This window comes from Elephantulus edwardii, unplaced genomic scaffold, assembly GCF_000299155.1.
Source record: "Elephantulus edwardii isolate Elephantulus edwardi_28Jun2011 unplaced genomic scaffold, EleEdw1.0 scaffold01071, whole genome shotgun sequence".
Lineage (NCBI taxonomy): Eukaryota > Metazoa > Chordata > Mammalia > Macroscelidea > Macroscelididae > Elephantulus > Elephantulus edwardii.
Genome location: NW_006400821.1, coordinates 780 through 13,677, shown reverse-complemented (window position 1 = coordinate 13,677; position 12,898 = coordinate 780). Strand labels below are relative to the sequence as shown.

General features: G+C 41.1%; 2 protein-coding genes across 2 annotated transcripts; both read left to right on the top strand.

Annotated features, from left to right (window-relative positions):
• Positions 1-1,721: 1,721 nt before the first annotated feature.
• IL2RG (interleukin 2 receptor, gamma) lies at positions 1,722-6,413 on the top strand. The gene is given in 9 exon segments (XM_006903446.1): positions 1,722-1,836; positions 2,030-2,183; positions 2,397-2,581; positions 2,775-2,914; positions 3,336-3,498; positions 4,416-4,512; positions 5,855-5,924; positions 6,238-6,373; positions 6,376-6,413. Coding segments are annotated over 9 exon segments (1,098 nt in total).
• A 1,485-nt stretch (positions 6,414-7,898) lies between these two features.
• LOC102857683 (chromosome unknown open reading frame, human CXorf65) lies at positions 7,899-9,384 on the top strand (the record flags this gene model as incomplete). The annotated part of the gene is made up of 4 exons (XM_006903447.1): positions 7,899-7,923; positions 8,238-8,324; positions 8,645-8,779; positions 9,316-9,384. Coding segments are annotated over exons 1-4 (316 nt in total), but the record flags the coding sequence as incomplete, so codon positions are not given.
• Between the last annotated feature and the right edge of the window lie 3,514 nt (positions 9,385-12,898).

Below are 12,898 nucleotides of genomic sequence, written 5' to 3'. Positions count from 1 at the left end.
ATGGGTGTGTCAGAGGCAGTGCGGTTGGCGCAGGATAGAGCAGGGTTTAGGGCTGTTGTGCATAGGGTCACTATGAGTCAAAAATGACTCGACGGCACATAACAACAACAACAACAAGATTCCTTTCAAATTAGCTCATCTCCATCCAAGCCTTTACTTAATTTCCCCCTTCCTCCACAATCTTGATGAATTGAATGACTTCTTTTTCTATGTTTACATACTTTGAAGCATCTCCATATCTATGTTATAGAACTTATTATACTATATCGTACTGTTTGTTTGCCATCCCCTCTTAGCTATGAGCCCCTAAAAGATGAGGATGTCTTATTTGGTATAGTCTCAAAAATTAATCACAGTGCCTGCCACATAGTTAAAGCTCAATAAATATTTGCTAAATAAAGTATTTCTGTAAGTAGCACCTCAACTCAGCTCTTTTATATTTTCAGGTGGGTAAATGTGGCAATATGATGAAGAGTGGATTTGAGAGTATACCATTTTTCGAAAAGGAGACTTTTGTTGGTGGACTCTAATAATGGTGGCTAGACATAATGAAAGCCTGATTTAGCAGAGTGGCAATGATAGTTGGCAGAGACACCATAGATAGACTGCTGAGAGGGACACACCATAGATACGGAGCTGGTGGAATTTTCAGAATGTTGAGAGAACACTTAAAGATGATGATGACTCTAAAGTTTCAAGTCTAGGACATTGAGAGAGTTATGATATCATTATTTAAGATAGGGAACACAGGAAGGGGAGCAGATCTGGAGGGAGATGAGGAGTTTGAGACTAGTATTGTGATATTTCTCCATTTCTAGAGTTACTTTCTAAGTCAGACTCCCTCACCACTCTTAAAAGGCTGTAGCTAAGGTGGGAGACTAGAGAAGAGGAAAGACAGCTGTATTTGTATTCACAGGAGTTAATGTTGTATTTTCTATAGAGTTTCCTTGACAACTAAAAGTTACATTATTTTAATCCAATGGCTGCTCCACCAGTGAAAGATGGGGCAACCTCCTCCTGTGCAATTTGGTGCCTCTCAAAGTCTTCTAGGGGGTAAGCTATGAGTTTGTCCAAACTGGATGACACATAACAACAATGAGCTAAGAGAGAAGCATATGGTGGGAAAATACATGGGGTAAAGTTCAGACTCTCCACTATAAGGAGAAGGTGTTTGGGGATAATGGCTGAGGTGAATAGATCCTTCCCAAGTTCTAGGTAGTCTGGGGAGGCTTGGTTCTGCAGCAATACTGTATAACCAGTCATCTTAAAAAAAAAATTGCAAGACAAAATGGCAAACTTCATCGTCTTTAAGTCAGAACTGACTCATACCTGGCTCTCCAGTGGGTTTCCAAGGCTGTAAATTATGTGGGAGATTACCCATCTTTTCTATCTGGTAAGTCACTGGTGAATTTCAACCACCAGGGAGGCTTTGCCTTTGCATTAACAGTGCAACCCCCTATGACCTACAAAGTGGATAATCAGAGATTAAATTTAGCCATAATCTCTACTTAATGCCACTAGACAGTGACATCTAAACTCCCAAGGAGACTTACTTAGCTTGAGTGGCACTATACATTTGCCACACCCTCTGTAAAGCCCTAATCTCAAAGGTTCTTTCCACCGGAAGCTGTGACAGAAGGAAATGTGTGGGCGGGGAGGGGTAATGGGTGAGGGGCCCAAGTTCCTGATACAGACTACACCCAGGGAACTGAGTTAGCACCATGCTGAAGCCATCATTGCTCTTCAGACCCTTCTTATTCTTGCAGCTACCTCTGCTGGGTTTGGGCCTGAATTTGATGACCCCCACTCACAGTGAAAATGATGACATCACAACTGGTGAGGAATTTGGGACTGGGGGAGGAGGGCTGGTGAGAAAGAGCTATACAGAAATCTGAACCTTGCCGTTGGACAATGTGAACAGAATTTAAGAGCAGACTGGCAAGGGCAGGGTCCTGCCATATACTACTCCTTCCTCTAACCGTCATTTCTTCTCTTCCCCTCTCCTACTTCATTTTTCTCCTCAATCTAGATTTCTCACTGACCTCTATACCCTCTGTGTCTCTCAGTGCTTCTATCCTACCTCTCCCAGAGGTTCAGTGTTTTGTGTTCAATGTTGAGTACATGAACTGCACTTGGAACAGCAGCTCTGAGTCCCAGCCTATCAACTTGACTCTGCACTATTGGTATGGAAGAATGGGTAGCACATGGGTGGAAGAAAGGGTGGGCGGGATGAGAAGAGAGACTGTGAGGACCAAGAAAGAGGGTAACTAGCATCCAAGCTTCTCAATATTTTCTAATGGGGCAAATAATAAATCAGAGAGATGAGGATGGGTTAGTAGACATCTGTAATAGCCAAATTTTCCCCACTGTTCCTCTAACTTTTAATTTTTCTCTAGGTACAAGAACTCGGATCATGAGAAAATGCAGGAATGTGGTCACTATCTGTACTCTGAAGAGATTGCTTTTGGCTGTTGGTTTCAAAAAGAAGAGATCCATCTGTATCAAACATTTGTCATTCAGCTCCAAGACCCAAGAGAATCCATGAGGCAGGCTGTACAGATGCTAAAACTACAGGATCTGGGTATTTGGAAAAAGATGGTCAAGAATCCAGGGATATTGTGGGATATAGTGGTACTCTTTCACCAGAAGGCTACTTGGGTAGAAAAGAGGTAGAGGATTGGGATGGGGAAAGGAGGAGGGATAAGGGGCACTATCTTTAGGACCCTGATTTGTTTAGGCTATGCAAATGACCACACATGTACACATATCTCCAGTAATTCCCTGGGCTCCGGAAAATCTAACACTTCACAACCTGAGTGAATCCCAGCTAGAGCTGAGCTGGGACAACAGATACTTGGACCATTGTTTGGAACATCTGGTGCAGTACAAGAGTGATCAGGACCACAGCTGGACTGTGAGTGATAAGGGGGAAAGAGTGTAGCAGCTAAAGTCAAGCAAGTGGGGATAAAGTATTCAATCAGATAGGACTGCCTAATAACATGCCTTTGCCTCCTAGTTCCTCTGTATACCAGTTTCAAGCCCACCCCCACATTCTTTCCACCTTGTTTCCCTATCATCACCAGAGATTTTCATTATACTTTCCTTACCCATATTCTCCCTGGTAGTAGACAAGTAAATATAAGGCAGTCTTTAAAGGAATCTGGAAAGGAGGCATTAGATTCAAGTCAGTAAAAGGAGCAGTGTTACTTGAGTAGTAAATAGAGTAGGTAGGAAATGGGAAGAATCAGATGATAATTTTGGGGTGGGAGCAGCTATTTGTTTTAATTCTCCTTTCTTTTATAAAGATTCACTTTTCTTTGGTCTTCCTCCCCAAGGAACAATCAGTGGACAACAGACACAGTTTCTCTTTGCCTAGTGTGGATGGGCAGAAACGCTACATGTTTCGTGTTCGAAGCCGCCATAACCCACTCTGTGGCAGTGCTCAGCACTGGAGTGAATGGAGCCACCCAATCCACTGGGGGAGCAATACATTAAAGGGTAAAATGAACCTAATACAGGATTCCAATCCAAGAACCCAACCCACCCTATCTTATTAACACTACCGCTATTTGCTCTAGTCCCTACCCATCTTTCAAAACTCATTGCTAACTTACAGTTGCTCCTCCACTGGGTTTCTGGAACTGTAAACTGAATGGGAAGAGATCTCCATCTTTCTCCTACGGAGCTGCCGGTGGATTTGAACCACCAGAGAGGTGCAGCCTCTAGGTTAGCTTTAAAATTCCCTATGGACCAGAACTCCCTTCCTTACCCCTGTTGTGGTTGTTGTTGATTGCCTTCGAGTCGAGTACGAGACATAGTGACCCTATGAACAAAAGGCCTGAAGCTCCTCTACAACTATCGATATTTATAGAGTTTAGAGGCATGTTGTTTAGGAAGTGGATGCCACTCCTGCTTCCAATTCCTTTCCCCTAAGTCCCTTAAGCCCATTAAATTTGGTATTTTCATCTCCTTATTCAACCACAAACCCACAGGAAGCAAGGTTTCTGTTAGGTTGGGTCAGTGTGTTATTATGATGTGGGAGTATCGAAGGTTAGGAAGGAGACAGAAGGACATTTAAGAGGGCTATAGAATGTACAGGATTTCCTGACAGATTCTTAGAGAACCTGAATGGTAAAGATGGCTTTGGAACCAGATATAGAGATAGAGATAGAGAGTTTAAATCTAGTTCTGTCACTTCCTACCTATTTAACTTCAGGCACATCATTAACTTTTCAATTCAATTCTGTTTCCCTCATCTGTGAAATGGGGGGTAATAGCTGTTGCTCCTTCTCAGGTGTTGTGAGGATCAAGAATAGAGGAAATGTTCCTGGCATTAAGCTAGGCCTCTACAAATGTTGATACATAGTTGAGCCACCACAAATAGTAAATCCCCTTTCCTTTCCTCTTTTCTATAGAGAATCCTTCATTGTTTGCATTGGAAGCTGCACTTATCCCCCTTGGCTCCATGGGTTTCATTATTAGCCTCATTTTTGTGTATTGCTGGCTGGAAAGGTGAGATGTGGGTAATCCCGGGAAATTGAAGAGAGCTTTAGTAATGTAGACCCTAGGGAGTTGTGCTACTACTAATCAAAAAAATGAACTTCTCTAGTGGTTTGAATCCACCAGCAGTAGAAAGATAGGCAACCTCTTCTTATGCGATTTATAGCCTCTGAAAACCCAATAGAAGGTCATCTGTGATTCAGTTTCTGACTCAATGTCAATGAGAGAAAATTGAGGTGAGAGTAGTTGAGAATAGTTGTTGTTGTTGTTAGGTGCCATTGAGTTGAGTACGACTCATAGCGACCCTATGAACAAAAAAATCTGAACCCTGCTCTATCCTGCACCATCGTCACACTTCCTGACACACAAGAGCCCATTGCAGCAGTCACCATGTCAATCCACCTGGCTGAGGATCTTCCTCTCCTTTGCTGACCCTCCACCTTTCCCAGTATCATGTTCTTCTCCAAGGAGTAGCCCCTCCTAGCATCATGCTCAAAGTATGTGAGGCAAAGCCTTATCATTCCTGCCTCAAAACAACGCTCTGGCTACATCCTCTCCAAGATGTATCTGTTCTCTTGGCCATCTATGGAATGTTCAGTACTCTTCTTCAACACCACAAAGGCATCAATTCTTTTTCTGTCATTCTTATTCATTGTCCTGCTCTCAGATGCACAGCAAGTAATCCAAAAGAACATGACCTGAATCAGATGCACCTTAGTCCTCAAACTGACATCATTACTCCTAAATAATTTGGAGAAGTCTCTAACTGCAGATTTTCCCAGTGCAGTATGTCTCTTTATTTCCTTACTTCTGGTACTAAGGGTGTTAATTGTAGAGGAGGGTAATTGCAGGGTTGAGGAGTAAAGTGCAGATAATAAGGTATGAGAGATCATCCAAGAGGGCATGGCAATACCAGGAAACTACAGGCACTGGGAATATAGAATCACCTTATTTTAGACTGAAAAACTGGGAAAAGAGTCATATAGAATGTACCGGATTTCCCTACAGATTCTTAGAGAACCTTCATGGTAAAAGATGACCTTGGAATGAGGTATTATGTGTGTGTGTGTGTGTGTGTGTGTGTGTGTATATCTCATATATTGTTATTACTGTTGTGTACTATAGAGTAGAAACTGACTCATAGTGAGTTTTCAGAAGCAGTAAAGCACATGGGAGATGATTGTCTATCTTTTTCCTGTGGAGCAGGTGGTAGATTCAAACTACATGCTTTTGAGTTGGCAGTGCAACTCCTTACCACTAAGCACCAGAGCTCCCTTTAAACTGTGTGTGCATGTGCATGTGCATATGTGTGTTATTAAAGAAATGTGCTATTGTTTTCTATCTCTTTACTTAGGACAATGCCCCGAATTCCCACCCTCAAGAGCTTAGAGGACCTAGTTACTGAATACCATGGGAACTTTTTGGTGAGAACATTGCCATACACAGACTCCAGTCTGTCAGCTGCTGACTGTATGCTGGCAAGACAGACAGAGGGGAGGAGGGTGGGGGCTTGAACTATCAAGATGTGGCCAAACAGGCAATTGGCTAGACAGAGACACAAAGAACTGGTTATAGATTGAGTGAGACAGATGGAAGCAATAATATTGGGGATCCAGTGGTCTGTGGCCTTCAGTAATCACAGCAGTTGCAGATCTTGTGACATCTTCTTTGGCACAGAGCCTGGGCTTTTACTTCCTGCTTCTAATTGACCTCTGACCTGAAGATATCTATCTTTAGGCCTGGAGTGGAGTGTCCAAGGGATTAGCTGAAAGTCTGCAGCCAGACTACAGTGAACGGCTCTGTCAAGTCAGTGAAATTCCTCTAAAGGGAGGAGCCTTAGGGGAGGCACCTGGAGGCTCATCTAGCAGCCAGCAATGCTCCCTCCATGTTACACCTTGAAACCTGAGTCCTGATACCATGACAGAAACCCGGAGTACTATAACCTCACATTGTGCTAACTTCTTTTGTCTAATCACCTCAATTCTGTGTGGGTAATTTTTAATTTTATGCTTTGAATAACTGCCTTTTAATTTAGTAACCTCTATTTTGAGAATTCTATCTTTACCTAGAGCTTGTTTGCCATCTCCCTTAGTTGGCCCTTTCTTTGCTCAAGATTCTTTTTCCCTCTGTCCCTTTCACCCTTTCCCATTTAATCTTAAATTGTTCCTGAGTCAATGAGAAATAATTTTTTGTTGATAATAAGAAGAATGTCTGTCATGTTAAAAAATAAAATAAAGTTAAAAGTGAAACAAAAGAGTATCTGTTATGGGAACAGGGGAAGAATAAGGTGTAATAAGGGTGGGTCATGTACAGTATGCAGTCAGGAAGTGGTAATGAAACATGGTCCTGAGGGTAGGAAAAAGTAGTATACTCTTGCTGTGGAAGGGGTAGCATTAAAGTTAATTAGAGCTCTGGTGGCCTAGTGGCAAGAAGCTGTGCTGCAATTCCAAAGGCATACAGTTCGAGGCCACCAGCTGGTCTGGATGGGAAATCTCCTCCTGTGGATTAACCATTTCTGAAAACCCACCGTAGGGTCGGTTCCAAATCTGTGGTACACAATAACAACAACACTGTTCCCAAAATTGCTTTTCTGTAAATATTCTGCCCTCATTCAAGGATCTACTTTAGAGTTAGATTTATCACATTGCTGCCATTCACAATGTTGTGGCAGAAAAGCAAGATTTAAACACTCAGCCAGTACCAGAGATTAACAAACCTTTTACTACTTGGATTGAGAATGTCAGCTACTGTCCAAACCATTCTGACCCTGAGGGGAAGCAGAGATTGGGTTTATATTACAGAGATTGGGCATGGGTGTTACAGAAAGGTCATTGTGATTGGCAGTTGGAATTTCCCCATATTCCAGAGTCACACTTGTTTCTGACTTCTTATGGGTGTCCAGGCCCAGGGCCACATCCAGTATGCAGTCAGGAAGTAGTAATCAAGCTGGATCAGTTTGTACTAGAACACATAAACTCAACAAAATGTATTAATGGGGTATATATTTCTTAAAATGGCTGCCAGAACAAAATGTTAATATATAAAATGGCTTCTCTAATGCTTAATACTGAAACTGCTACTATACCAATAAATTGCTTACAACTCTACCCAAATTCTTTTGTTCTTATCCTTCCTCCACCCTTTGCCACACATACCACTTCTGACCTCATAATGCTTCTACTGCAGTCTCGGGCCCCACCCCTAGGGATACTGGTTATCCACAACTGCCAATAACTTTCTTCTGTATGCCTACTCTGGAATGTCTCAGCCCATGAGATCTATCTGCCCTTCCAAACCCTCAACCTTATGGACTTATTTGGCCTCCAGGACCTCTAAAACAACCTACTTCCACATGATTCGTTCACCCTCTCTCTGAAGATTGAGACAATCTTAAAAGCATGTTTATCGTCATCAAATATGGAGGTGAGGGGCACTATACACTGGAGTCTGTGCATGAGGGTGGTGAGATTTGAAGGCAGTAATCATAAGTGTTAGGGAGCTCTGGTGATCTAGTGGTAAGGAGTTGGGTGGCTAACCCAAAGGCATGTAGCTCGAATCCACCACCTACTCCTCTGGAGAAAGATGAGCAATTTCCTCCTAAGCATTTGACATCCTCTTGAAAACTTGCTGAAGGGTCACCTATGAGTTGGTTCTGACTCAATGGTACATAGTAATGACAATCAAAGGCATTATATAACCAAAGACGGGTTCATATGTCCCATTCCATCTCTTTTCAGATAATCAGCAGTTTCTAGTCAACACTAATTGCTCTGTTCTCTTATTGCTGCATTACACTCGTGATAAAGTGGGACTGTCTAAAACAGGTGAGGAGTTTGGGGAGGGTATTAATGCCCAAAGATAGGAAGAGTAATCATCCTCAGTCCCCAAACCCTCCTCCTGGCAAGAAACAAGTTTCTCATATTCTCACAGCTTTTCTAAATCTATTATGTATAGGATCACTAGCCTTTTTTGTTCTTACTTTCTTTCCTTCAAAACTCATTGAGTTGGAACTAATGGTTTTTGGAAGCTGTAAATCACATGGGAGGAGATTACCTATCTTACTTCTGCAGAGCAACTGGTGGATTTGAACCACTCGCCTTTGGGCTGGCAGTACAACTCTCTACCAACTGTGGCCTCCCTTCAGACACCATCGATTTGTGTGATGAAATGGGGACAATGAAGCTGCTTTTCCTGATGAAGACCCCTGGAGACTATGCCAGCAAATTCCTTACAGCCCGAAACACCTACTACATTTGTAGAGTGGAACGTGGGGCTCCAGGTAGAGGACTGGGGGTATTCTGCAGAGATAGAGTAAAACCCTTAAGATGCATCATGAACTTTGTCCTTAAAATAGGGCACTTGCTAACAGTTTCAAACTGACTATTTTTTTATCGACCCAAGAAAGGGTACTGCCTCTATGATAATAGGTTAGATTCACACTTACTATATCTCCCTACCTCATTCTAGGGATGGACTTAAGGGAAGGAAATAAGGTATACCAGCTCAAAGTAAATTTTTTACAGCATATTCTTTCCATTTAATTTTCCCCCCATTCATTCATTGTTGCATATTTTCCTCCCTGCCCACCTCTCCCTCCAGTTCATATTTTCTCTTTGAAAAGAAAAAAAATAATTCTTTCATTGTGATACAATCCCCTCCCAAGTCCACAGTCCACTTTACTATGCATTTCTTTTTCTGTAGTCTTGTCATGAAAATAATACCTAATCCTATATGTTAAGGTCTTATAAGTGTGGGCTTTGGAAGAATGGAGACTAGGAGACAGGGATTGAGGATAGCACATTGTTTTGTTTGCAGGAACTCGACTTGAGAATGCCTATAGAGCTTTTGTGCCTCTCTTGAAGAACCCAGAGCCTGAGTTACTTGGTAAGGAGAACAATGGAGAAGGGGAGAACCTAGGGGCTATAGTACATGGTTATGTCGTAGAGAATATAGGGCAGAGCTAGTATAGCACTGTGAGTGGGATCACAAGATCCTAGGAAAAGGGGAACAGGATCTAAGCCTACTCCAGGAGGGCTTTTATGCCCAAACAGGTGGTGTGGGAGTGTGCAAATGTGTCACTCACTGCTCCACAAACTCTCTCTAACTTCTTCATCATCCCATCATTTCCATCTTCTTCTTCATACTATTTTTAGAGTCTTAATGCCCCTGTGAACAATAGAGCACATGTAGATTAGACAAGCAGATACGGCACCAGAGACTGAACCTTTGTATTGGGAATCACCAAAGAGGAGGAATAGTTGCAAAAAAAAAAAAAACACTTGTGATTGGAACATGGAATGTGAGAAGTATGACTGTAGGAAAATTGGATATTGTTAAGAAAGAAATGGAATGCATAAATATTGACATACTAGGCATTGGTGAAATGAAATGGACTGGCATGGGACATTTTGAATCAGACAATCATATGATCTACTATGCTGGAAATGAAAAAGTGTGGAAAAATGAGGTCACATTCATAGTTAAAAAGACCATATCTAGATCCATCTTGAAATACAATGTTGTGAATAACAGGATAATATCTATATGCATACAAGGAAGACCTGTTAGTACCACCATCACTCAAATATATGCACCAACCAGCCAGAGCCAAAGAAGAAGAAATAGAGGGCTTCTACAAACTCGAACACTGAACCAAGATGCAATAATAATAATGAACAACTGGAATGCAAAGGTTGGGAATAGGGAAGAAGGTAGGTAGTCAGAAAACAGGAACTTGATGACAGAAATGAGGCTGAAGATAGAATTATATAATTCTGCAACAATCTGTGATTTCTTTATTGTAAATATCTTTTACAAGAAACACAAATGGCAATTGTACACATGGACTTCACCTAATGGTGTACACCAGAATCAGACTGGTTATATCTTCAGAAAAAATCACTGGAGAAGCTCAATATCAGCTGATGTAGGCCAGATGCTGATTGTGGAACAGACCATTAACTACTCATATGCAAATCCAAACTGAAGATAAGAAAATTAAATAAAATCCGCAAGAACCAAAATTCGACCTTCAGTCTATCCCACCTGAATCTAAAAACCATGTCAGGAACAGGTTTGAGGCCTTGAACACTAATGAGTAAAGACCAGATAGGCTGTGGGAAGATATAAAGAATATCACCCAGGAAAAATATCATTACAAAGACACAGGAAGAAGAAAAGACCAAGATGGATGTCAGAAGAGGCTCTGAAAAATTGCACCAAAGTAGAGGAAAGAAATCAAGAATCTAAGGAACTGAACATATTTCAAAAGGCAGCTTGGGAAGATAAAGTATAATGATATGTGCAAATAACTGGAGTTAGAAAATCAAAAGGGATGAATTCTCTTTGCATTTCTTAAGCTGAAGGAACTGAAGAATAAATTCAAGCCTTGAGTTTCAATACTTAAGGATGCTATGGGCAGAATGTTGGATGAATCAGTAAGCATCAAAAGAAGATGGAAGGCGTACACAAAGTCACTGTACCAAAAAGAATTGGCTGGCACAGAAGAATTTCATGAAACAGCATCTGATCAAGAGGTAATGGTGATAAAAGAGGAAGTTCAAGCTGCTCTGAAGGTATTGGCAAAAACAACCCCCAAGGCCCCAGGAATTGATGGCATACTGATAGATATATTTCAACAACAGATGAAGCCTGGATGCGCTCACTAGGTTGTGCCAAGAAATCTGGAGGACAACCACCTGACCAACTGACTGGAAGTGATACATATTTACTCACATTCCAAAAAAAGGTGATCCAACAGAGTACAGAAATTATTGAACGATATCACTAATGTCACATGTAAGCAAGATCCTACTGAAGATTATCCAAAAATGATAGAAACAGTACACTGCCAAAGAACTTCCAGATGCACAAGCACTAAGGACATTATAGCCAATGTCAGGTAGATCTTAGCTGAAAGAAGGGAGTACCAGAGAAATGTCTGTGTTTCATTTTCTATGCAGAGACATTTGACTGTAGATCACAACAAATTTTGGCTAACCTAGAGAAGAATGGGAATCCCAGAACACTTAATTGTGCTCATGCAAAACCTATACTTCAACCAGGAAGCACTCGTCAGAACACAGCAAGGAAACATTACATGTTTCAAAACCAGAAAAGCTATAAATCAGGAATGCATCCTATCCCCATACCTTTTTTTTTTAAAAAAAATAGATTTTAATGAAAGTTTATAAAGAACTTGGATTTCCATTCATTCATTGTTACACATTTTCCTCCCTGGCCCCCTCCCCCTAAGTTCACTTTTTTCTTCGGAAAAAAATTTCTTTGTTATGTAGTTCCCCACCCCTGACCACTTTACTATGCAACTCTTATTCTGGACTCTTTTTATGCCAGTAATACCTAGTCACATATTCCTTTTATACAGTTCTCTCCCTCATCTATTTCAATGCTGTGTACATTATTTATCCCCTTTTTTTAGTTTCCCCCCAACCCCCACATCAGCCCTGTTTATAACAGTGGCATTGTGCAGTATTTGTCTTTTTTGTGACTGAGATAGTTCATTCAGCATAATGTATTCCATGGTCACTCATTTTGTGTATTATTTCATGAGTTCTTTGTTTTTCAGTGTTGTATAATATTCTATTGTGTAAATACACACAGCTTCTCTATCCATTCATTTGTTGATGGGCACTTGAGTTGTTTCCAAGCCTTGGCTATTGTGAACAAAGCAGCAATAAACATAGATGTGTATATATCTGCTTGGATGAAAGTGCTGGTTTCTTTAGGGTATAAGCGCAGTAGTAGAATTGCTGGATCAAATGGTATTTCTTTTTTAAAATTTTATTTTATTAATTTTAATGAACATGTACAGAAATTTTGGATTTCCATTCATTCATTGCTGCACTTTTCTCCCTGTCCACCCCTCCCCCCCAAGTCCACTCCTCTGTCTGAAAGTAAAAGAAAAATTCTTTCATTGGTATACAATCCCCCCGCACCCCACCCCCCACCACCCCGAGTACACTCCACTATGCAACCTTAATTCTGGACTCTTGTGATAACCATAATAACCTACCATATATCGCTTTTAAACTGTTCTCTCCCTCATCAGTTTCAATGCAGCATACATAATTTATCAAGTTTTTCTCGGTCTTACCCCAACCCTGATGTCAGCCTCATTCTACAACAGTGGCACCATTCAGTATTTGTCCTTTTGTGACTGAGACATTTCACTCAGCATAATGTCCTCCAGGATCATCCATTTTGAATAATATTGCATGAATTCCTTGTTTTTCAATGCAGTGTAGTATTCCACTGTGCGAATATACCACAGCTTCTCTATCCATTCTTTTGTTGATGGGCACTTAAGTTGTTTCCAACTCCTTGCTATTGTGAACAAAGCTACGATAAACATAGGTGTGCATCTATCTGCTTGGATGTC